Raw genomic sequence first — 27,854 nt, forward strand, 5'->3', positions numbered from 1 at the left:
GCTGAGCACAGGCCTCCTCTCATGGGCGAGAGGGCTTGCTTTATAGCCATGCTATAGTCCCCAGATTGGGGACTTCACATACACCTTTGAATTTCTTCGCAGATGCATGCAGGTTTCCTCACGATGTTTTCCTTCACCGAAAAGCTAGTGGTAAAAATATCAAATGATATTGCGTACATAAGTTCCGAAAAACTCATTGGTACGAGCCAGGATTTGAACCCGCGACCTCCGGATTGAAAGTCAGACGTCATATCCACTCGGCTACCACTGCTTAATGAATTAAATGATATACTAAAAATAAAACTAATGCATAAAGGTTTTTTGTTGTGCATTATACAAGACAGGTTGTTATTTTAATTACCGGCAATATTTTGCGAGATGAATACATATACATATTGACCATATTATTGATGATATTGATGAACTTCTATTTGGCTGTTTTATACATTTTAGCTGGTTAGATGTTGGTGTTTTCTATGGTAGAGCCAATATTTTTTTCGTGAATTCGGAAAGGTCCCCATATTAAGTTTTGACTTTTCTCAGTTTGACCTATATATATATATTAATAGTTATTTGTTTTACAAGGGGGCAAAGTTGTTGTTTAACTGCTCGTGCTAATATTGATACCCGAGCAAGCGAAAGATTCCAAAATTGAACCATGAGCGTAGCGAGTGGTTCGAAAAATGGAATCTTGAGCGTTGCGAGGGTTTCAAAGCACGAGGGTTAAACAAAATTTGCCCCCGAGTGAAACACAAAATTTTTCACCACACCAACCTGAAGCAAATATTAAATGTAAAATATCAAACAAAATCAAACCAAATCAAATCCAAATGAATGTTATTAAATATTTATTATCCAAAATCATAAAGTCATTTCTACCAACAAACATAAGAAACCAACTCAAAATTTGCATTTGATTACTTTGTCTCCTATATGAATAAAATGCAACTTTGCTATCAGTTTTTAAAGTGCAAAGTAAGCCTTTCCGAGCTGGTGTGGTGAAAAAGTTCTTAATATTTTACTGTCGGTAAGACATCGGCTTGGGCTCTAATCATGACCTACTCAATTATTAATTAAATGCTATCTATTTTGATTAATTGTAGAAACATAGAAAGTTCTGTAAATATCTACCTATAGTAGAGTGTATAGTTTGTAGAGCGCATAATATATAGTCATACGAGATCGACGCCAAAATAATGTCAAATCAAAACTAATCTTCTATAATCTAAATTTAAATAAAAAAAACAAATGCCGCTCAAGATTACAAATTGTGAATCCCTTTTTAAATCACCGGGAGGTTTACAAACGAATAAACTCAACGAATTCGGGTTTACCTGAACAAAGCACTTATTATGCAGTAGGTTAAAATAGGGTAATCTCCCGACCGGGATCTCTCCCCACCCTGGCAACACCCACCCAACGAGTCGGCAAAACAAAATTCCTACTCCAGTCCGCGTCCGTAGCCCGCCGCGTCTCGTCACGTCCCTCGTTCGTATTATCGTGAAAAAAAACAGCCAGTGTCTAAAAAATATCGAAATTGTGAAGTGCTAGTGTTTTTAGGTTATAATCTGTGATAGTGATTGTCATTTTTCCCGCGCGGTAAGTTGACAGCTTGTTGTTTTTTTTTTAATTTTTGTTCTTAATTGATAGCTGTGTTGTTGTGTTGATTTTAGACTGTTTTTCTTGTCAAAATACGTTATTTTATCCTGTGTTTGTTAATTATTTAAATAGGTATATAATAAATAAAATGAAAATAATACAAAACCGAGCTTTTTACTAAAAGCTCATTATTATTTCAATATGAATAAATCAAGGATTCAATATTGGTATAAAGGTGATTCCGTGCATTTTTTTTTCAATTAAAAAAAACCAGTACGTTTTTATTGTTTGTTTTTGCACGAAATTAATATTTTACATGATTAATTTTAACACGTCATAAAAACATCAAAATAAATGGTATAAAATACCACAAATAACCCTTTCCTGCATTATTGTGTAATTTCGCTTGTTATTCAGTGTGCAACTGGTTTGGAGGGGAAAGCCATTATTGCCGAGCTTCGATTCTGTAACCCGCATCTTCTGTTTTATTTATTTTATTACGACGTCCTTGTTATAATATATTCAACTATCAGTACGTGTTTAAAAACCGGGCAAGTGCGAGTCGGACTCGCGCACGAAGGGTTCCGTACCATAATGCAAAAAATAACAAATCAAAAACCAAAAAAAAAAACGGTCTCCCATCCAAGTACTGACCACTCCCGACGTTGCTTAACTTTGGTCAAAAATCACGTTTGTTGTATGGGAGCCCCATTTAAATCTTTATTTTATTCTGTTTTTAGTATTTGTTGTTATAGCGGCAACAGAAATACATCATCTGTGAAAATTTCAACTGTCTAGCTATCACGGTTCGTGAGATACAGCCTGGTGACAGACAGACGGACGGACGGACGGACGGACAGCGAAGTCTTAGTAATAGGGTCCCGTTTTACCCTTTGGGTACGGAACCCTAAAAACCATGTTTCGTGCTAAGAATTGATATCGCATTAAGGATATAAATGTAAACTTTATTTTATATCCCTAATGCTTTATAGGTACTTCGATATTGATTTTCTTGCAATGACTGTAACCTGTTTTGTCGGCCTTATTACCCATAAATATCAAAAGAAAACATTTGTATTTTAATTAATACAAAATCTTTAAAAAATAATTGAACAAAAAAACAACGGGTTGCACTCCGGGAGTGCCGGTAGAAGTGAAAACTCAACGACACATTGTAACTCAAAATATTAATAACAGCGCCATCTAGTGCAAAATGTCTGCAGCACTATGTATAATTTGAGGTTAACGCCATCTAGCTTTATTTCGTATAATCTTAATATTACAAAATACAAGTGAAAAGATACCTAATAAAGAATAAAACTTACTGAAATTATACTAAAATACACTCATAAAATAAATAAATGGGCATTGGGCAAAATTTTATGGATACAAAATATTCTTGGTGAATCTTGATGCCGTACCGTACTTATGTTATATGTTATATATGTATAATTATATTTATTTACCTTTATTATGTGTGTGGTGATCTAAAATCGTGATGTTCAAACTTCGGTTGTGCTGCATAGAGAAGAAAAAAAAAGTTCTAAAAAAAACCTAAAAGATGACAAAAAAATCGGCCAGGATCCTTATCATACCTACACAGAAAAGAGAGTATGAAAGAAGAATAGAATAAAAAAAAACCGTAAATATATACGCATATCTTCATAATAACATAATAAAAAAGATAAAAATCGATAACAATTGTCAGTTTATAACAATAAAACGTTATGAGTAAAATTGGCATTTATGTGCCGCGACCATAACGGGTTGAAAGGACGACCTCAAAAGTTCATATTTGACGTTATCTATGAAAAGGGACCTTATTGTCGATGGCGCTTACGCCATTATTAACTATGCTCTGATATAAATACAATGCCGCGCGACGCTGTGCGGCGTATGCGCCATCGACAATAAGGTCCCTTTTCATAGATAATGCCCCATATTAGTACAATCAACACTTTAGTACTATGACGTAATGACGAAATCATATGTCTGCACTTAGGGTGCGGTCAGTCGCAACCCATAGTCTTCTTCCTTGCGTTATCCCGGCATTTTGCCACGGCTCATGGGGGCCTGGGGCCCGCTTGACAACTAATCCCAAGAATTGACGTAGGCACTAGTTTTTACGAAAGCGATTGCCATTTGAACTTCCAACCCAGAGGGGAAACTAGGCCTTATTGGGATTAGTCCGGTTTCCTCACGCTGTTTTTCCTTCACCGAAAAGCGACTGGTAAAATATCAAATGATATGTCGTAGTCGTACATAAGTTCCAAAAAACTTATTGGTACGAGCCGGGGTTTGAACCCGCGACCTCCGGATTGCATGTCGCACGCTCTTACCGCTAGGCCACCAGCGCTTGTCGTAGTCGCAACCCATAGTACATTATATTATTTGCTGTAAAAATTATTTACAGTACATATGGTGCTACTTTCAGTGTTGCCAACTCGGATTTTGAAAAAATGCTAGACTAATGTCTAAATTATGCCAAAGATTTTTGTAACACCTATGCTAAAATATCACTTGAAATTAGACACTTAAAACACATACTATTTCTATTTCTATTTCAAATTTACCGCCTTTTTCTACTGACAAGATCTGCTTGACCAATTTTATATAGTCCGTTGATGTCCATCCGTTCACAAAAGTCAAAATTCATATGAAAATATGAACCGCATAAGGCGATGGCGCATATTGTTGCTGCCAAGTTGGTGCAAACTTGGCTTTAACTAAATTATGCTAAAAAATATGCCAGATGCTAAATGGAAAATTTTGGTGCCAAAGCGAGTGAAAATATGCCAGATCTGGCATAATTTATGCCAAGTTGGCAACACTGGCTACTTTACCGCCCTAGGGATTAAGGACAATACGTGCCTATGTCACGTGTATGGTATGGTATGGTATGGTATGGTATGATATGTGTATGTATGGGAAAAAGGGAATCATGAGCGTTGCGAAGGTTTCAAAGTACGAGGGTTAAACAAAATTTGCCCCCGAGTGAAACACAAAATTTTTCACCACACCAACCCGAAGCAAATATTAAATGTAAAATATCGAACAAAATCAAACCAAATGAATGTTGTTAAATATTTATCATCCAAAATCATCATTTAAAAGTCAATTCTACCAGTACACATAAGAAAACACTTTACTTACTTTGCCTCACATGTGAATAAAATGCAACTTTGCTATCAGTTTTTGAAGTGCAAAGCAAGCGTTTCCGTACTGGTGTGGTGAAAATAACTATTTATATGTTATAACTCACACGAGAGTTTTACAGTTAAAATTATAATACCTGTCAGTTTCATGGGATAAAGTTCCACTTGGTCGGTAAATTTCTTTTCACCACACCAGCTCGGAAAGGTTTACTTTGCACTTCAAAAACTGATGGCAAAGTTGCATTTTATTCACATGTGAGGCAAAGTAATCAAATGCAAATTTTAGGTTGTTTTCTTGTGTTTGCTGGTAGAATTGACTTTTAAATGTTGATTTTGGATGATAAATATTTAATAACATTCATTTCAATTTGATTTGGTTTGATTATGTTTGATATTTTACATTTAATATTTGCTTCGGGTTGGTGTGGTGAAAAAAATTGTGGTTCACTCGGGGGTAAATTTTGTTTAACCCTCGTGCTTTGAAACCCTCACAACGCTCAAGATTCCATTTTCGAACCACTCGCTACGCTCGTGGTTCAATTTTGAAATCTTTCGCTTGCTCGGGTATCAATATTAGCACGAGCGGTTAAACAACAATTTTGCCCCCTTGTAAAACAAATAACTATTGTTCTATCTTTGTACCTGTAATAGTGAAGTTACAAGAAGCTACACGATTATAAGTATATACCCACTTATATGTCTATGCAGCCAGTAATCCCCCTAGTTTGTAATAATGGTCGTTATCCTAAATTTCTTCCCAGTTTTTATGACTTATTAGCTTATTACCGAGGTTTTGGGTTTTTAGACGCTACGGTGAGGTTGGACTCAGTGTTGCCAACTCGGATTTTGAAAAAAATGCTACGCTAATGTGTAGTAGATTATGCCAAAATTATGCCAAAGTTTTTTGAAATAAGCTACAAAAAAATGCTAAAATGTCACTTGGAATTAGACACTTAAAACACATACATTTTTCAAATTTGCCGACTTTTTCTACTGACAATATCTGCTTGACCAACTTTATATTTTATAGTCCGTTGACGTCCATCCGTCCACTAAAGTCAAAATTCATATGAAAATATGAACCACATAAGGCGATGGCGCATATTGTTGCTGCCAAGTTGGTGCAAACTTGGCTTAGACTAAATTATGCTAAAAAATATGCCAGATGCTAAATGGAATATTTTGGTGCCAAAGCGAGTAAAAATATGCCAGATCTGGCATCATTAATGCGAAGTTGGCAACACTGGTTGGACTGGGGATTAACGAAATGCCGAGGAACGGGGGTTCGTGTTTTTATCGTTATTTGGTACATTAGGGGCTCTATTAGTGTAATAACTTTCAAATTTTGATAATTTTGCTGAATTTCTTTAAAGTAATTTTTGTATCGATCTTAAGTTATACATTTAACGAGCAATTCTTGTTTCGGGGATCTCGGAAACGGCTCTAACGATTTCGATGAATTTTGCTATATGGGGGTTTTCAGGGGCGAAGACTGATCTAGCTAGGTCTTATCTCTGGGAAAACGCGTATTTTTGTGTTTTTATACTTTTTATATGATTTCCGAGCAACGCTTGGTCTCCCAGATATTGAAAAATTAAATTGGTTACATATATGTCATATAATTAATCCATGAGCGCGTATTGTACATATGACGCGCTGGCAATATTTTTTCAATACATAAAGTACAAAACATTGAGATAATTTTAATTGTATTACAAAGAAAAACATTATATCACTAATCAGATTTTTTTTAATTTTCTACTCGTTTTTGAAATAAAATAAAGTAAGTAGGTACATACAGTGGCCTATTTTATAAAGCTACAAGTTACAATTTGCAAGCGGAAGTCTCGTTCTAACACATAGGGTAAGAGACGTCCGCTTGTAAATTGTAACTTGTAGCTTTATAAAAACACCACGCTGCGCTCCAGAACACAAATAGTCGACGTAGCTCGGAAAGCGGCCAAGCTAAAGTGGGACTGGGCTGGTCATGTCTGCCGAATGCCGAGTGAGCTGTGGGCCAAGATCGCCACAGAGTGGCAGCCCAGATCAAAACGAGGATTTGGCAGACCACGTCGGCGATGGCGAGACGAGTTAGACTCCTTTTTAAAGGAATGGCCAGAGACTGCACAGGATCGGGAAGACTGGAAAAAGTGGGGGGAGGCCTTTGCCCAGCAGTGGGACATTATAGGCTCCCAATAATAATAATAATAATAGCTTTATAAAATAGGCCACAGGTATTTATATTTACCCCAAAATAATATCGTTTAAATCTAAAATGCGTTATATGTTACTTCAAAAAGAAACTCAGCTATTCAAGGATGTCATATTCTAAAAATGCAATAAAAAGACAAGGGAAGCTCTAAAAACCGTTCCTTTCCACTCAGCCTAACGAGATTAGAGAATGTCTAAAAAATAATCCGATTACTGGAGGCTCTGAGAAGGTTTAGAATACATTTGGGCAACGAAACAAGGAGAATTAAAAAAAAACCGACATTTTGTCCAAATCGTGGTGGATTACTTTTGAAAAGTTTTTTTTTATGATGATTGAGATTTTTTTTCTATTTATGCTGTGATGATTTGATGAGAGATAGTAATTCGATTTTAGATATCAAGCAAATATTGTCAGTATAAACAGGCGGCAAATTTAAAAATGTAGGCGCGAAGGGTTATCGTCTCATAGAAAATTTTAATTTTCTACTGACAAGATTTGCTTGACCAACTTTATTTCCTGGTAGCTAAATATTTTTTTTTTGTGGTCTGGTAACTCAGGACCCTAATTCTAAATGTCAACATCTAGGCCATAATTGTTTAAAATAAATTCTATATGTCAAATACGTGTTTTTGCCAGGAATTACCTATAGATGGTCAGGCAAATCTTGGCAGTAGAAAAAGGCGCGAATTTCAAAGTTTATATAAGACATTATCCCTTCGCGCCTACATTTTTCAAATTTGCCGCCTTTTTCTACTGACAAGATTTGCTTGACCAAGTATATCTGGTAATTTTACTACAGCGATTGGCAGATAGGAACTGTTCTTGTACACTTTTTTTGCACATTTATCTGTCTAGTCTTACCTACTTATCGAGATGAATTTCACATAAATGTGGCTACCTCATCATATTTTATATCAATAGGGATGTTGAATACTTAGTTAAAATAAAATAAATTTACACCGTGCATGAATGGAACCCTAGAAATTTATTGGCCAATTTACAGGATATATAATGAAAAGTAAATAACAATTAGACATGTTTTCGTGATATTTCCCAGTCTAATTTGTGTGTGAATATTTTCATAGCGTTTGCCCTTAATTAAAAAGTGTAAGAATTCAATATTTAAAACTACAATTTTGCATTAGCGCGCTCTTTGTATCTTAAGCCTCTTCCAGGCCGCACCAATCTACAAAATGTTCCCAAGAAATCCAAATATATTCCAATTCCAATTAATCCAGCTTTTTGAGCATTCCACGGGCTATCCCGTACAAACGTATTTTATTTTCTGTGTTATTTTATTTTCGGCATTTAAAGCAGGTGGTTATGTTACTGTGCCTATTTTTGACCATTTGTCATGGAAAAAGAAACTCTTAAACGCAAACCTTCAGAAAATTCGCGTTTGTACGGGACAAACGGTAGACAATTTAATGGAATGCTCCTTCCATGATTCATTTGAAGACAAGTCACATTTCCCGAAAGTCAAGTTTAATTTGAACCTTATTCGGATAGCTAAATAAATCGTTCTATGCCCTTAAAACGTACTAGGGCATTATTTTCTATTAGATTAGATATTTTATTTCATGAAAGACAATTACATAAGAAGTTTGCATTGTGTCAAAAATATAAGAATTTCTATCATGATTTATATCATCATCTATTTAAAGTTGTACCAATTTTTTTGTTAAATTTTGGAATTTTTATATTATTTCGATTCAGAATCACGAGCTTTTTTCATTTTTACTGAGAAAACACGATCGAGAGAGCTCGTGCTTCTGAGTGGAAATAATTAAGAAGTTCCTAAATCTAATATGCAAGTTGAGGGTACAACTTTAAATAGAAATGCTCACTAGAAGCAACAGTGATCTCACACTGGTTACTTACAAATCGTACGCAACCGCATTAATTCAAACGTTACTTTGCATACTCGTACTTATATTCAGTGCTGCCAACTCGGATTTTGAAAAAAAAAATGCTAGACTAATGTCAAGATTATGCCAAAATTAAGCCAAATTTTTTGAAATAAGTACCTATGCTAAAAAAAATCCTAAAATATCACTTGAAATTAGACACTTAAAACACATACATTTTTCTAATTTGCCGCCTTTTTCTACTGACAAGATCTGCTTGACCTTGAACCTGCCTGCTGCTTGAACTTTATATAGTCCGTCGTTGTCCATCCGTCCACAAAAGTCAAAATTCATATGACAATATAAACGACATAAAAAGATGGCGCATATTGTTGCTGCCAAGTTGGTGCAAACTTGGCTTAGACTAAATTATGCTAAAAAATATGCCAGATGCTAAATGGAAAATTTTGGTGCTAAAACGAGTGAAAATATGCCAGATCTGGCATCATTTAATGCCAAGTTGGCAACACTGCTTATGTTAACTAGTAATGTACACATCGTAATCATGCGTAAATGCAAACGGTCGATATACGTGGGAATGTCAATAGAGATACGCATATCGGAGCTTATAATCTATAGTATTTGTATTTACATATCGATACGTAAAGGCTTATGAATGACAGATGTTTCCGGATTATTTGAGACTTGAAGATTAACCCCCTTATTGATAAACGCGCCTCCTCCATTAGCTAATAATCGTTTGTCCTTATCTGTCATTTTGACTTATGTATTTGTAAGAAAGGCATAAAACATACCTATATCAGGGTCGTAAAGTTTTATGAATATTTACTTCGATAGCAATACGTTATTTGTGAACGCAGAACGCCGGAGTAGTAGTATAGCCAGTGGGGAGACACTCCTGACTTCGGGCAAACCCGGCTCCGTTCGGCTCAGCATTGCTCCGAGCAATTATCAGGGTTGACACAACTTGACGTCCCTTTGCGTGCACGACTACGTCGTTGTCAAACTTCGGTTTTGTAGGAAGTGTCGTTTCTGTACAGTAGTCCTATTATTTATTCTGTGGTAGGTATAGCTGCAGGGGGCCTACCGCGAACACCGAAGTTCGCAAACAGTGGCCATCTTTCTCTGTCACTTTACATTGTGAATTTTTTAAACCAATATTTCGCATGTCTTTAACTGTCAAGTTACAAGACAAAGAAAGATAGGTATAATTTTATTTCTCAACCAACTCCCTTCAAGTTGTATCAAGCGTTAATCAATATGCAAAGGTTACTGATTAAACAATCAATCATACGTAACTTGCTTGATTGATTCCATTAATCAAATGTATTCGATAAATTCATCGATTAAATAACATCTTAAGGTGATATTCATGGCACCAGTTAAATAAAGGTGACAGTCCATTTCCAACGACATCTGCATATTGTTAATTTTACTATGGAAATTGACAATAACAGCGACGCGTTCAGTACCAGTCGTGCAGCTGCGGTCAGAAATGGAATGTTACCATTACTGTTGCGGCTTTTCTGCTGCGGCGGTCACGCCGTCGCTGTCAACTGGGGGCCGATTTTTGAAATTCGACAACTCGATTTTGTGTATTTCGTTAAACGTTAAATTCTACTAATAGAATTGAAATCGAGTGGTCAATATCATTAGATTACAAATTTCGATCGCTCGTATTTCAAAAATTAGCATTTCGCCGTTTTCCACCGATTTTCGAGTGACGAAATCGAGCGATTTTTGATTTTTGAAATTCGACCGCTTGATTTCGAGTATTTCGGTCAATAATATCTCCACTACTATGCATTTAAATTCTATTAATAGAATTGAAAACGAGTGGTCAATACCACTAGATTCCCAATTTCTATCGCTCGTATTTCAAAAATTAGCATTTGGCCGTTTACCACCGATTTTCGAGTGGCGAAATCAAACCATCGAAATTCAAAAATCGGCCCCCTGGGCATTTACCTTTTTCGAAAATCGATTAATTTTTGGCTTATTTCTCAGCATCACAAGGACTAGGTCTTCTTCTTCTTCTTCTTCCTCGCGTTATCCCGGCATTCTGCCACGGCTCATGGGAGCCTGGGGTCCGCTTGACAACTAATCCCATGATTTGACGTAGGCACTAGTTTTACGAAAGCGACTGCCATCTGACCTTCCAACCCAGAGGGTAAACTAGGCCTTATTGGGATTAGTCCGGTTTCCTCACGATGTTTTCCTTCACCGAAAAGCGACTGGCAAATATCAAATGATATTTCGTACATAAGTTCCGAAAAACTCATTGGTACGAGCCGGGGTTTGAACCCGCGACCTCCAGATTGCAAGTCGCACGCTCTTACCGCTAGGCCACCAGCGCTCCATCACAAGGACTAGGTATCAATTTATAAAGAAAATAAATGTGTCCCCAAAAAAAGTCAGTTTTGTGACGCATTTTCACATACATTTTGTGTAGACTGTCAAACTGACACCCACAATTTGTATTTCACTACTGGGGACACTTTTTCTTTGTCTTATTCAATTACTCGTGATTCTAAGTCTAAATAACCCAAAAGTTGACGGTTTTTCGCAAAAAGTAAATGGTACCTTTTTTTTTAAACCCCTCACTGTCAATTTCTTTTCTAAAATGAGTAGCGTTCATTGCCGCATTACTGCCGCGTTTGGAACATTTATAACATTTAATCCATTACTCATTTTAACAAGGAAATTGACAGTGACTTTACCCTCAGCAACGCCGCAACAAACGCTGCTGCAGTTATTATTCGAATGTAACCTTAAAACCGATATAGGTAGAGAGGTTACAAAGTGTAAAAATATGGGTGCACATATTATCAAACTCTAAAATATGTCCCATAGCTGTTATGCCAGCGAATTAAGAACCATAAGTAGTTCGTTTTTTTAGCATTAGAAATAAGGTAAACAATCTTGATGTGTCTTTTAATTGAAAAACTCATTTTAAAAATAAGTTACGGCAAATATGTAACAATTATGATTCTAATACGATCATTTATATTCTTCTGCTTTCATAAGTAATAGTTTTTGATTTTTAAAAAGCGTTTTTCAATTAAAAGACGTGTCAAGATCGCTTACCTTCTTGCAAGTTCTTTCTAATGCTAAAAAAACGAATTATAGGTATGGGACATATGTTTGAGTATGTTATAGGCACCCATATTTTTACACTTGACTGTTTATACATAATTTGCGGTCACCCATCACACTTTTTCTTAATGTAATTTAAGAAGTATGTATTGCAAATTATTTATAAGACCGTGGGGGGCCCAAGGCACAGTTTATTGGACACGACCACACGCAGAGTTTTGAATATATTATGTTTGTATTATACATATATACGAGACACCTATCAACCATTTTACAATATGATAGACGCCAACGGAGGCAAACTTTGACTTCATTAACGGCTAGGCCACCACATTGCGCGACTGGCGACCGCGGCGGCGGTTCTATCAGTGTAAGTGCACCCATTGAGTATGAAAAATACTATACCCAGTGGTGTCAGAGTCTAAAGTGACATTTTAGTACGTTGTTGTAGTGTTACAATAACACGGGAGCGGATATGTCAAATCATCATATCAGTGAAAGTGACAACGCCTATTATGTCCGGTTTTGAGGTTAATCGCTTAACATCATAGACCTAGTATTAATAATCGTGAAAGTTTAAATCAGTGTTTAGTATTAAATAGTTGAGCTATACGCGTGCCTCCGTGAGGGACAAAATATACGCAAAGCTACAATATTAAAAACAGGTTTTAACATTCCTGACAACATACCAAAAACAATCTACGCAATTCGGTCGGGTTATTTGTTGCCCACCATAAACCATACTAAATTTTTGGTGGGGAACAAACAAAAAGTGAGACTGTGACAAGGACAGGCAATAATGCCGCTTTCTCTGCTACTCCTACTGAAATTTCCATAAGAGCATCTCGTTCGGTCGTTTGGCCCCTCCCCCGTGTCATCTCTATATTATTGTACCTCTATGCTTAACATACATGCCTTATACATGCCTGGGGCAAATTGGTAGGTATGACAATGTCGGCACATTTAAATACTTAAATAAGTAAAAAAAACGGCAAACTGCGAGTCGGACTCGCGCACAAAGAGTTCCGTACCATTACGCAAAAACCGGCAAAAAAAATCACGTTTGTTGTATGGGAGCCCCACTTAAATATTTATTTTATTCTGTTTTTAGTATCTGTTGTTATAGCTGCAACAGAAATACATAATCTATGAAAATTTTAACTATCTAGCTATCATGGTTCATGAGATACAGCCTGGTGACAGACAGACGGACAGACGGATAGACGAACAGACAGACAGCGGAGTCTTAGTAATAGGATCTCTGTTTACTTTTAAATAGGAAGATCTTAAGATGCTTTAAAAAATCTATTTCCTAGCGCATTCATGCAAAAGTTCAATCAAAGTTTAAAAATAAATTCTTTGAGCGAATATTTCAAAGCACTATTTACCGGCATTCCCCAACGAGCAGCGCCATCTGTGCAGTCTAGACAGGAAACACCGCAATCCAATTTGCCTAGGCAGGCTTTGAAATAACTTTTGCACTTTCAACACAATACGTTTTGATTTTGTTTGTTGATAGTCACTTTGCGGTTTACAGGGAGAGAAAACGATCAGCCTACATTTTTTGACAAAAAAACAACGGGTTGCACTCCGGGAGTGCCGACAGAAGTAAAAACTCAATGACTAGTCCAAAATGTCTGCAGCACTATGTATAATTGACCCATCCTCCTTTCTATTGAAAAACTGTAGTTCCGAAATTGCTGGCCAGTGAGCTTAAATTTGTAGCGTTAATTGTTTAAAATTCGAATACAAATTGTAAAGTTACCTTGCAGACCTCGCATCTAAATATATTTGGTTATGATATTTTGAGTTTTATTCACCAGTACTAGAGTTCACTTTTATTAGCGATTTCATCAAGATGTAGAATATATATAAAGTTAGAATGTAACAGTGAGATCCTCGTATTTCAGTCCGTACAAGATTAGAACATTGAGCTTTATTGCTTAATATAAAAGTCCAGTTTTAAATAATTGACCTGATTATGATACGTTATGAGTAATAATTATTTCAATTCAGTACTACCATTCTTAATCAGTTATCATAAGTTCTTCTCCCTCCGGCAGTGGTTCAAAATAACTATCCACCATAGCATCTGTGACCTCAGCCACAGTCTTTGGCAGCCAGTTTGGCCGATCAGTCCTCTCCAGCAGCAGCGACCTTAGACCTTCCTTCCCGTTGTAACTGTTGATGCAGCGAGACAGCACTCGGTGCTCGAGGATAAAGGCCTGCTTCAGGTCCAGGTCCTTCCAGAGTTGCAATGCGCGAAGAGCCACCTTAAGCGAAGTAGGACATAATGGTTCGAACAATTTCAAAGTCTCATTAGACCAAGGGTTGTCAATTTTAGTCAGTCGCGCGAAAATTTCTTCTACAGTATCAGCAGAGAAACAATAGTCGATATCCTTTATGAAAGGGGTTAAGGAGAACTCTCCAAGTGTCTCACTGTATGTGTTCAAACAGGCTTCTATATCCTCAACTTTACAATGACATAAATCAACTTTTAAATCTTCTAAGCGAGCACTTGGTACACAGTGCGTCGCTATACCAGATAACACAACATCTTTACCTTTTAAACGCTTCCCAGTTAAAGCCAAGTAGTAACCCAAATGGTTGTCCAAACGTGGCATAAAATGAAGAGAGGCTCCGTCGGGAAGCCAGCCGATTCGACACTCTGGCATGGCGACTATTGCACGATCCGTAACGACTGTATATTTGCAGCAACTGCCAAGCATTAGTATTGCTCCGAACGACATACCATCCAACAAGGATATATAAGGCACCTTATTTCTAGATACACGATATATATTGTTCGCCTGGGTCGCTATACCTGATTTTATTGTAGGGTCGTTGCTACCTAAAAGCCATTTGAGATCTGTTCCGCCACAGAAGTTGTCTCCGGCACCTTTTATGATGATTCGAGACTGAGTCCGCTCCCAAGCCTGCAGCATGATAGACAACCGCGCTATCATACTATACTCTATCAGATTGAATCGCTTCGGTTTGTTCAATGTCACCACACCGGCGTTTCCAATCTCCTCAAATAATATCTTGGGTTCATTAGGGACACTCGTCTTTATTCCTTTGGTCTGGCCAAGCATTGTGAATAATGATTTTCGGTATAAGTGTCTGATGCGCTTTCTATAGTTAAGAATGGCCATAGTGATGCTTTTTATTTTGACTATGCAAAACTCTGCAATGCCACCGAAGAAATACCACCCAAATTAAAGATAGCGGATGCAGACGGTGCAGGTGTTGGTGTTAAACTATCTTACGAAAAGATTACATTTTACACTAGGTACTGCACTGGCAATTAACTAGACACGAATACTCGTGACTGAAGAATCATTTCATGGGAGTCCATAAAATTCGGACACGAATTTCGTTACCACGTTTGCATCGTAAAGAAAATAATAAAATAGCACTGATATCATAATACGAGCTGGCGGGCATTATTTAATTTTCAAAAATCCAACCTCCAATAATTCTATTTCTCTTGCTGAAGTCACTGACGCCATGGTGAATAGCTACTTTGATCCTCTGCCGGAAGAACTAACGCTTTATGATGAAGTAATATCAAACTATCTAGGGTTGACGCTTTTGTCCTAACTTGTTTAAGATGTTCTTGATAGTGTTTCTGCACTATATTTTATCATATTTTTACGTTAATTAAAATTGTATTTTTAATGCCTAACTAATAACATTGGCCATCATAGCAATCCAGCGTGGCAACGCTGCCTGCGTGATGGGTACCCTACCACGGGCGCAAAATTTTGATAGGTATTTTTATGTTTTTAGCTTTAGTTATCTTAATAGTAGTTAATTTTAGTTTTATATTATTACTTATTATACAATAAATGAGTTATCAAAAATCCCCTCATTACATTTACATATTAAATCCCAACAAAAACATAATGTGAAATGAGAACTAAGTTCAATATTAAGAATATGTGTCGTTGTTGACTCGCCGACAAAAGAATTGAGATCTATAGAGTTTTTACGAATAGGCATATAGGTAATATATATTTATCTGTTACTTTTTCAAAAATTTGGTTTGTTGTTAAAAACTAGCCAAGACAAATCCTTTATAATTTCCGGATTTTCTACACAACACAGAACTTGGCACCCATATAGATCTCAATTCTATTGTCGGCGAGTCAACAACGACACATATTCTTAATATTGAACTTGGCTCTCATTTCACATTTATGTTTTTGTTGGGATATATATCATTACTATTTGTACAGAAATTACTATAGTAAGTATTCTATTCATCAATGTTATGACTAAAGTTCTTTGGTGAATAACATTGTCCGCGACACATGACGTCAGCGTTACGTTACGTTACGGAGCATTCCACGGGCTGTCCCGTACAAACGCATTTTATTTCCTGTGTTGCGACTTTTTTTTCGGCATTTCAAGTAGCCAATTCTTTTTCTGCGCATAATTTTGACCATTTGTCATAGAAAAGGAAACTCTTGTACCTATCTGCAAATCTTCAGAAAATCGCGTTTGTACGGGACAAATGGTAGACAATTTCATGGAATGCTCCTACGCTGAATCGAGTTTATCATTTTTTCCCCACCTCAAAAAGTGCTCAGCGCCGCTAAAGAAGTTTTCACTTCAAAAACTTATTTTTCTTTATACACAGATGAGGACACTAAACTAGTTTAAGTAGTTTACTTACTCGTAGTTCGAAATTCAATACCTCTATAATCCTAAACATCTAACGGGACGTAATCTTCCATAAACGTAGTTCCCCGCCATCTGCCACCCAGTCTGTACCGATAATATATGCAGATTGAATGCAGCACATCACTATTTGAACAGGTTATCGCATTTGTGCAGTGCTGCGGCTAGGGAGGGGAGGTTATCGATAGTAAACAGTGTCGATAAATTCAAGTCAAGACGCCATATTGAAAACGTTTTTATCAATTCATCGTCGATTTAATAGTCTGCTTAAAATTGGGAGGATATAGAGTCCTAGGTGTGGACTGTAATGTTACATACTTATGTAAGTGTATTTATCTTTTATAATGCTTTTCTTTACTACCTATAACAGATAATAAAGCTAAGCGTCAATGTAAATTCACCCCCAATTAGAAATAAAGTGTTTGAAGTTCTTTTAGAATTTCTGCAATATATAAAATTATGGTAGGTTCTAACGGATTTCAATTTTTGCTGCCATTCCAATAGAGCAAAAATTATAGAGATGGAGATTATAGTGATCTTCGATTTCGTAAATAAATAAAATAAAATAAAAATATTTTTATTGACAAAAACAAGTTACAGGTAGGTGTTGAAGTCCCTGACTTCTGAGCTAGGTAAAGACCTGTGTTACAGAAGTCAGTGTCCTCTCCCAGACAATAGAAACAGTCTATCTGCCCTTCGGCATTCTTTCTTCCTCGTGAGTCTTGCTATTTTGGCCTATCCAAATCTTCTTCTTCCTCACGTTGTCCCGGCATTTTGCCACGGCTCATGGGAGTCTGGAGTCCGCTTGGCAACTAATACCAAGAATTGGCGTAGGCACTAGTTTTTACGTATAGTACCTGTAGTTTTAGCCTACCCAAATGTCACAGATAATCGCATGCGATTTACGATACATTGCGGCATCTGATCTATCGACTGAATTCTCTGCATTAAGATCTAAAATTTTATGTCTGTAGAAGCCTTTATATCGATCGTCGTCGTCATTTTAAGAGTTAGACTCTTGTCGGTGTAGCTCTCTCCATTTGACTCTATCCAGGGCCGCCTCCTTGATTACCCTATACGACATTACAGCTGCCTGTTCTTTTATTTGTGTTATGTAGCTTATCCTCGGCCTTCCCCTTCTTCTCTTGCCTGCAATCTTTCCTTCTATATGTTATTTCTAAAAGCGTCATGTCGTATAAGATGACCAATCATTTTCCCTCTCCTACTCTCTATTGTATCGATATCGATATGTCGCTAATAACCGGTGGGTCCGTCCCTACGCCTAGAGAAGCATAATTAGCGAGGTGTTTTGTTTATCTAAGCCAACGAAAGGCCAATTACGACGTAAAGGGCTAATCAACTGGGGCTATTGGACTTGATTTATGTGTGCCTGTCTACCTATCGTACCTTAAGACGAAAGGAGCCGACGAGGCGTGACCGCTTCCCCATACAACATAGTCCCCGTTTTCCTCTCAGGATATTGACATATTTAAAAACATTTTTGCATAATATGATTAATTATATTCTATTATATTCTATTACATTAAGCAAACCTTCTTACTTTCATTTTTTTTTAATTTTTTTGTGTAGGAGTTTTTGAAAATTGAAAGTTTATCGGTTTTAAAAGGTATGCCATTTATTGCACCGTCTGTAGAGGCCCTTAAAGTGATATTTACTTTATTTTATTGCTCAATACTCGTGAATTATACAAAAATGATGCATATATAATGCCTAAACGCAGTATTTATCAGTTAAACCGATGTTTTCGAGTAAAAACTTAAAATTATGACAACTAACCCCGGCTACACACGTAACGATAAATCGTAACGATAAAACTGTGCAGTCCGACTGTGCAGATAAATCGAACCGTGTGTATGACAAATCGTTACGATAATCGACAACGATTTGTCATACACACGGTTCGATTTATCTGCACAGTCGGACTGCACAGTTTTATCGCAACGATTTATCGTTACGTATGTAGCCGGCATAACGGTCCATAATCAATAATTTCCATACAAAATATTGATTTAAACCAAACTACCGTTTAAACAGTTTAACCTCTGCACCTTTAATAAATAAAATAAACATTGAGATTTAACCCTTTCACTGCTGAAGACGTCACCTAACGAGCGCGACAACCCAATATCACGTGAGCGTTTCTCTGTTTTATATTTTGGCATTTTTAGGGTTCCGTACCCAAAGGGTAAAACGGGACCCTATTACTAAGACTTCGCTGTCCGTCCGTCCGTCCGTCCGTCCTTCCGTCCGTCCGTCCGTCCGTCTGTCCGTCCGTCCGTCCGTCCGTCCGTCCGTCCGTCTGTCACCAGGCTGTATCTCACGAACCGTGATAGCTAGACAGTTGAAATTTTCACAGATGATGTATTTCTGTTGCCGCTATAACAACAAATACTAAAAACAGAATAAAATAAAGATTTAAGTGGGGCTCCCATACAGCAAACGTGATTTTTGACCAAAGTTAAGCAACGTCGGGCGTGGTCAGTACTTGGATGGGTGACCGTTTTCTTTTTGCATTTTTTTCCGTTTTTTTTTTGCTTTATAGTACGGAACCCTTCGTGCGCGAGTCCGACTCGCACTTGCCCGGTTTTATTTTATTGCGACCATTTTTTGCCACTTTTGTGATTACTCAGAATCACGAGCTCCTTCGATCCTAATGGGATAAAAAAATGTCCCAGAGATTTTTCCTATTGTGTTACCATTTCCCCATACACTTTGTATGGCGGTAAAAAGGAAAGTTTGAAAAATGTATGGAAATTTTAGGACACCTTTTTTCTCCTATAAGGATGAAAAGGGCTCGCGATCCTGACTAGAAATAACACGAAAGTGGCAAAAAAAAATCACAATTAATATATAAAATGGGAAAAAATAAAAGAAACGTTCCCGTAAGGTTTACAATGACGCGCCGCGCATATGTGCCGCATTCAACGGGTTAATATATAAAATAACCATTGAAATGTAAGTTATTCATAGTTTCTTCACACTATCACCGAATATCGTTAAAACAAATAGTTTTACATAGAAATTGACAGATTATGGTTGATAGTAAACTTTAATGGCGCGAGAAAGCTTAGATATATCTTTTGTAGACGATAAATTTCTGACCAAAGATAAATTAATAATAAAGACTGTTATACACCGTGTTTTTTTTTATTTCCGTTAATTTCAAGGGTGCATTCCTCAGCTTAAATCAACTTTCTCAAAGATACCGATATTCTAATTAACTCCATTTTGGAGATAATCAATAATTTATATTTTTCTTATAATGCCTCTACAAGCGTGTACACTTGCCTTAGGGCCGGTTTACATATTGATTAGTGTTTAGAATGAATTCATACATTTGCTACTAAACTTAAGTACAATCTCGGTCGATCGATGTTCGAAATAACATTGATATATGACAGATTTCAATTGTTTGGTTGAGTTAAATGTAATGCCCGTGTTACAAGAACGCTATATGCTACATTTAATTACTTTTTAAACTTTTTTTTACAAAAAAAGTAAAAAAAAAATTGAGAATTAACCATTTAGTTCTCTTAAACGTACTTAACTATACCCCGAAATTAACGGTATTCAATAAAAACACGTTGTATAATATATGTATGTTTAAATGGTGCGGTTGTTGGTAAATTATGTATGGTATTATTTTTATGATTATAATTCAGCTACCATCCACTATAAAACCACTGCGCAATATCTTAAATATAAGTTCAAAAATAGAGCATAGACACAAAGAGGTGTCATTTTAGGAGCAGGCCTATCGAGGAAGTACTTTGACCCTACAGAAGACCATATCCTAGAAAATAATATAGGATGTAAAGTTGTATCCAGACGCGACAATTTTTCGCCAATCTGATGAAATTCTCCGATCGAACAGGGCCGTGCGGACGCAAATACCAATTTGATTCCCCGATCACATCAGCAGGTGCGGACACAAAAATGCCAATTTTTATAGTAGAATGCAAATTGGTGATTTAATTTGTGTACGTGTGGACGCTAGATGAGATTGACCAATTATTTTCCTGAACAAATCGCATGATTTCGTTAGTCCCGTCTGGATACGGATACCGATTCGATAAGGTAACCCTATTAAATGGTTACCCAGAGGTTACCCTATAATTTGGCTTACCCTATGGTTATGGAAACCATTTTAAATAGGGTTAACCATATTCAATGTGGTTCCCAAGTCGAATAGGGTGTAGATAGGGTAGTTAACCTTAAATATTTACCAACTCTGTGTCCGTGTACAGATCTCCAGCAGACAGATTTGTATCTAAAACAATTAGTATGGAAGCTACCAAACTCTATTATTTACTCGTCTCTAGTTCAAACATTTTCGTGAAACAATCGAAACCTTATCTGATCTCGATAGAGCTGATAATACGCTCAAAATATCTCTAGACCTGTTAATAACCTAACTGAATATTATAGTTTGAATAGAATAGTTAATGTGACACTAACTCTATCGAATGGTTGAATCTCGTTAGATGGATAGTAGGAGGTAGAGCTATTCTTAGTATCAAGGACTATAATACGTGAGAGTGTTTTAGAAGTAAAAGTGAACAGGCAGCTTTAAGAACGACTCACGTTAGTCTGAGCCGTGTCCGGGCCGAGCTTCCGGCGCTTACTTTTCTATGACATGACAGGCGATCACGTGATTCCATAGAAAACTCCGGGTTCCGACCCGGCCCGGTCTAACGTGAGTCATCATTTAAGCTTATGTATAGGAATAGGTGAAATATTGTAAACGAGAGCTATAGATTCACGACAGCCACAGGATAGCTTTTGATTTCACAATCCATTACTTCCGCCGAACAAAATAGGACTTTGTCTTTCAATTTGATGAAAATTAATTTATTAAATTATGATTCAAAATCTTTTAAGCGACAGAGAATCATAATACATAAAATATCTATCTCAAATCAACAAATACCTATAGTCTGTATCTTTAGGTATTTAAATAAAAGTAAACAAGAATTTTGTACATTTTCGGGTAGTTATAACATTTATTGGTTAACCAACCAAATACAAAACCACCTGGATCTGTCACTGAACGACCTGACTTTAACCTACATTATTTGATTGTGTAATGTTTTCATCTGCCCTCAACTGGCTTATTAGAGGGTAGATTTTGTTTACTTTTATTTAAATATCTTATGATACAGACTATTTTTAGGCCTGGTTCCTAACACTAAAAGAAGAAGGTGAGCTCCTGGTAGCAGAGAGAAAAGTTTTTCGCAAGATCCTGGGACCTATTCAGAGAGATGACGGCACCTGGAGGATCCGGAAAAATGCCGAGATAGAGGACATAGTGGCCGAACCCAATATCATCGGCGAAACGAAAGCGCTCAGACTTCGCTGGTTCGGTCACCTACTCAGAATGGGAGAGGATCGGGCTGTCAAGAAGGCGTTCTTGGGACGACCGACTGGTAGCCGTCCAGTGGGTCGGCCCAGGTATCGCTGGGAAGACAGTGTGGCGGCGGATCTGCTTCAGCTTCGCGTCAGTAACTGGCAGGAAGGTGCGCAGGATCGGGACAGGTGGCACGCTCTCGTTTCGGAGGCCAAGATTCTCTTTGGATCGCTGAGCCAAAATAGTTAGTTAAGATACAGACTATAGTGATTCTTTATCATTTATTTTGATTTATAGCATTGTAGCATAACTTAAGTGTCCCACGGCTCTATTAGGTTGACCCTACCGTCTTCTTTTCTTTCATTTAAAACTCTATAATGACTTTGCTTCTGCTGGCCAGACATATTCAAATAGGCCTCAAGCTTAAGCCTTTTAAAAAGTAAGATGTCACGTATGTCCTATTCAGCTAAAGTCGACTTTCAAAAAGGCTTAAATCCCAAGTTTAAAATTTGAATGGAACATTTATCAATTGATGTTTCTAATTTGAATCTTATTGCGTCGATTTATGGTTGGTTTTTGAACGGATTGTGTTGTTGAATTTTAACTCTATTTTGTATACTGGCAACACTGAAAGCTCTGACGTTGATCGTTAAATATGGCGGATCGGCGCGGGAGTACGGATTAACGCAGTTTAACCCTTTGGCTGCGAAACACGTCAACTGAGACGCGCGCGCTTCGTGCACCGACAAGGTTCAAGACGCGCACACGATAGGCGAGGCGTTGAAAGTGTTGAATTACATGTCCCCCAATAGGTACATTCCACGACTCTTCTCTTTCCGCACGGACTCTATTATTAAATATTTGTACTGACTTGACTGTACCTATTATAAGTATGTATCTTTAGGTATTTAAAAATAAAAGTAAACAAGCAATTTGTACATTTCCAGGTAGTTTATTGGTTAACCGACCAATTACAAAACCGCCTGGACCAGTCACAGAACGACCTTTAACCTACATTATTTGATGGGGTAATGTTTTCATCTACCCTCAACTGGCTTAAGGAGCCATTTGAGGGTAGATTTTGTTTACTTTTATTTAAATACCTAAAGATACCGAGTTTAATTCTAACCTAAGCTTGTATGAAATATATTCAGAAAAACTGCCGCGCTTTTAGGAGGTTATCATTGGCGGCGGCGCATCCGTAAACCGCATCAGTGTGATAACCGCTTTACTGATATTAGAAGTATTAAGTCCTTAGGGGTAACTTCGAAACCGGGGTAATTTAGAAATTCACACGTGTGTGACGTGTGGCATTAACTCAACTTGGATCGTAGCGACTCACTATCAGACGTGTGTTACTACAGATCAATTATGAGTCAATTGCTTTGCATGAATTTGTTGTATGGTGGATGTTCGACGGGTTAAAGAGCTCGCGAGCCTCGGTTTGCCGACTTTACATATGAATGCAGCATTATTTTAACTATTTTCTAAGATTAAAAATCTCGAAACGAAATAGTTATTAATGTTCTTCCTCGCGTTATCCCGGCATTTCGCCACGGCTCATGAGAGCCTGGGGTCCGCTTGTCAACTAATCCCATGATTTGACGTAGGCAACTAGTTTTTACGAAAGCGACTGCCATCTGACCTTCCAACCCAGAGGGTAAACTAGGCCTTATTGGGACTAGTCCGGTTTCCTCACGATGTTTATAACACAAAAAAAGTATCCTTAAAATTTTACGATTTTCGCGTTTAATTGTTTCTTTATAGATTTTAAAATAAATAATCGTGACCCGTCTCAACGGGGGGTATATCAATTATAATAAATAAGGTAGGGTATAATTATGTTTAATCATTGGGGTGGAAATAAAAGTGATTGACATTTATAGTGGCGCCACCTGCCTTTTTAAATTCCAAGCGGCCCTATTTGACTGTTTAGGACGGCCGTGACGTGACTTCTAAAGTAAGAACGTTAAGAATAAAATTTCGTACCCGTCTGTTTCTATCTCCTAGATCTTAGCGTCCTGACTTTATTGTATAAAACTGTGATAGTTTACTAAATAATATGAAGTTTTGTCACTCGAACGAGTCAAATAGAGCCCTTGAAAGCTAGTATTAAAAGTGTCATACTTACAGTATAATTTTAAGGGTCGAATAAATTTATTTTTCCTTCTAAACATTTCCAAAATAATGTGGGTTATTAACAAACCCAAGACATCCAAGGCAATAATGTAAAATAACTATGTACATAATCCAATGCCACCCTTTTCCGGATTCAATTAAAAGTAATAGAAGTAATCTTTGAAATTCGGCTTATTAAACTAGATACCTATGAACAAAGAAAAAAAAAACTATCACGAATGGAGTTCCAAAATTCAAATACGTTACCGTTTAGTCCAAAACACGGCATCGATAATATCCCAAAACACTAAACCATTTTAGGAAATATGTTAAGTAGTCGTTCAAACATTCAACAACCATAGACACACTACCCGCTGTCCTTAAAAAACCGGGCAAGTGCGAGTCGGACTCGCGCACGAAGGGTTCCGTACCATAAAGCAAAAAAAAAACGGAAAAAAATGCAAAAAGAAAACGGTCACCCATCCAAGTACTGACCACGCCCGACGTTGCTTAACTTTGGTCAAAAATCACGTTTGCTGTATGGGAGCCCCACTTAAATCGTTATTTTATTCTGTTTTTAGTATTTGTTGTTATAGCGGCAACAGAAATACATCATCTGTGAAAATTTCAACTGTCTAGCTATCACGGTTCGTGAGATACAACCTGGTGACAGACAGACGGACAGACGGACGGACCCGTTTTACCCTTTGGGTACGGAACCCTAAAAAAACTATCTCGAATGGAGTTCCAAAATTCAAATACGTTACCGTTTGGTCCAAAACACGGCATCGATAATATCCCAAAACACTAAACCATTTTAGGAAATATGTTAAATATGTTAAGTAGTCGTTCAAACATCCAACAACCATAGACACACTGCCCGCTGTCCTTAAAAAACCGGGCAAGTGCGAGTCGGACTCGCGCACGAAGGGTTCCGTACCATAAAGCAAAAAAAACGGAAAAAAATGCAAAAAGAAAACGGTCACCCATCCAAGTACTGACCACGCCCGACGTTGCTTAACTTTGGTCAAAAATCACGTTTGCTGTATGGGAGCCCCACTTAAATCGTTATTTTATTCTGTTTTTAGTATTTGTTGTTATAGCGGCAACAGAAATACATCATCTGTGAAAATTTCAACTGTCTAGCTATCACGGTTCGTGAGATACAGCCTGGTGACAGACGGACGGACGGACGGACAGCGAAGTCTTAGTAATAGGGTCCCGTTTTACCCTTTGGGTACGGAACCCTAAAAAAAGTAAAATAAATGAGTGAGTTGTCTCTGCGTGTTAATGCTGGTGTCACGCCGCGCTTATTGGCTCTTCTCACGAGTAGGGATGGGCGTTCGTAAACAAGCATATCGATAATGGATCCCACATTTGACGATGTATGTTTGATATTCTAGGTTGTCAAATGAGATATGAATATATATATATAACAGTGTTTTGAATGTAGAATGTTATATTATTGGGAGCCTATTTTTTAATAATAATAAAAATAGGTAACGTCCCACTGCTGGGCAAAGGCCTCCCCCCACTTTTTCCAGTCTTCCCGATCCTGTGCAGTCTCTGGCCATTCCTTTAGTTAGAATGTAGATACTATATATAGTTCGTTTTTCTTAGCATTAGAAAGAACTTGAAAGAAGGTTAGCGATCTTGGCATGTCTTTTAATTGAAAAACTCTTTTTAAAAATCAATAACTATTACTTATGAAAGCAGAAGAATATAAATGATCGTATTAGATTCATAATTTCAATTAAAAGACACATCAAGATTGTTTACCTAATTTCTAATGCTAAAAAAAACGAAGTATACATATATAAAATATTACTTTTTGTCCGCAACTTCCTCTACGTGGTATGATGATGGAGATTGTTAGAATTTATCCGTGATTCCTATGTCGTTCCCCGGGTTTCAAAATATCTTCATACCACATTTCATCTACATCGGTTTAGCAATTTAAGCGTGAATAGGTAACAGAGAGACAGAGTTACTTCAATATTGATAATATTAGTAGGGATTCTTAGAATTTTAATTTTCGTAACAAAATTGGCCGCGTAGCCAAGATGCCAATCGCTTACGCTCCGTAGCGATCGAAACGCAACTGTCACTGTCACACTAATTTGGAAGGGTGATAGAGAGACACAATGCTTTTCGTTGTCGAAGCGATAGCGATTGTAACCTTGGCTAGGCCGTCAGGCTTTAGATACCTGAGGGCCTACCGCGAACCACGTTCGACGTGTTGCCTCCCTGTTACACTTACGTACGAATTTACAAGTGCGACAGAGAGGCAACACGTCGAACGTGGTTTGCGGTAGACCCTCAGCACTTTGCTATGCAGAAGTGTGTTCGTTAGCACGCGAAAGAGCTACGTTTACGACATACTTAGACGTATATTATGTCTATCGTTTGCTGTTAAGTTTGGTTAGTTAGCAGGTTTTCTTAATTATGCCACGTACTGACGTCCTGGTTGTTAGAGCGTTTTCACATTGTCCGATACGATATCGGATGTAGGATCCTACATCCGAGTAGTCAGAGGGGCTACCGCGAAAACCGAAATTCGTAAATTGCGGGGATCTTTCTCTTTTACTCCAATGAAGGCGTAATTAGAGTGACAGAGAAAAATGCCCGCAATTTGCGAGCTTCGATTTTCGCGGTTATAGCCCAGGACGCGCGGGGGCGCGCCCGGGCGCCGTCTTTCGCGGTCACGAACACAACAAGCATTATGCATACACATACCACAAGCATTATACAAACAAATATTATCGGTCCGACGGAAACGGGGGGCTCCGACATGGCTAAATATATCGGAAGCGCGTTTCCGATATCGGATGTCGGAAGGCGCCTATGACAAAAACAGCTGCAGGAGACTACCATTGGCATCAAGTCCGCATTTATAGCGTTATTTATAGTAGTAATAATGATTTATTAAATACATAAATAAATACACAAAACATAAAATCTTCATTTTACTTCCTTCCGACATCCGATATCGGATCGGACAATGTGAAAACGCTCTTAAGGCCTGTGCACACCGGCTGCGTGTGCGTGACGTGGACGTGCGCGTGCGGCGTTGTAGTATACAGATCCTTATGAGAGACGGCACACCGCTTGCGTGACGCGTGCGTGTGCGGCTCCAACATTATAGCGCACGCGCATGTGTACATCACGCACGGTGTGCACAGGCCTTTAAACGTAGTTACGCATAAGCTATAAACCGTTGGCTACATCTCATAAAGATGTTAGTAAACACTCTCGTTTTACGTCGGTAGGTATAAAGCCATAACTTCATAAGTTGTGTTTATTAAACTTCACAATGGAATTGAGTAGGTATTTATATCTTCCATGCACTTTCATAGCGCAACAAGTAAGTTTAGAGTGCTGATTCTATACACGGATTTTCTTACTTAAAAATTAATAAGTTGTAAGTGGTTAAACTTATGATTAATAAGTTTTAAACTTGCTTAAAAGGTGATACTTACTTATTAAGTTTGAATCTTACTATACTTAAATAAGTTTTCACTAAGCTTGTCATAAGCTTGTATAATTTACATTTAATGATGAAATGTCTTAGACATTGCCATTATCAATATCTGACAATGCAAGGAAAGTCACATTTAATACTTACTGCTGTGGCGCGATGACCCGAAGTGGATCTTGGCCTCCGAAACCAAAGACCGCCATGTTTCTCTGTACAAAGCCGTTTCTGTCCAGCCAATTCTGCCAAATTTGCTAAGGTCTTTTGTCACTTCGTC

The 27,854-nt window shown here is 37.5% G+C and overlaps 2 protein-coding genes across 2 annotated transcripts in view; one reads left to right on the forward strand and one right to left on the reverse strand.

The window, feature by feature from the left end:
• Nucleotides 1-1,505: 1,505 nt before the first annotated feature.
• Nucleotides 1,506-27,854, forward strand: part of LOC134676594 (protein slit) — a 250,471-nt gene continuing 224,122 nt past the window's right edge. Inside the window, exon 1 of the mRNA XM_063534987.1 lies at nt 1,506-1,599. The gene's annotated coding sequence lies outside the window, so the exon portion shown is untranslated. The remainder of the gene's footprint in view (nt 1,600-27,854) is intronic.
• LOC134676593 (3-hydroxyisobutyryl-CoA hydrolase, mitochondrial-like) lies at nt 13,958-15,025 on the reverse strand. The gene has a single exon (XM_063534986.1). The coding sequence runs from the start codon at nt 15,023-15,025 to the stop codon at nt 13,958-13,960; it is 1,068 nt and encodes a 355-aa protein (XP_063391056.1).

Source organism: Cydia fagiglandana, chromosome 24 (assembly GCF_963556715.1).
Source record: "Cydia fagiglandana chromosome 24, ilCydFagi1.1, whole genome shotgun sequence".
NCBI classification, from domain to species: domain Eukaryota; kingdom Metazoa; phylum Arthropoda; class Insecta; order Lepidoptera; family Tortricidae; genus Cydia; species Cydia fagiglandana.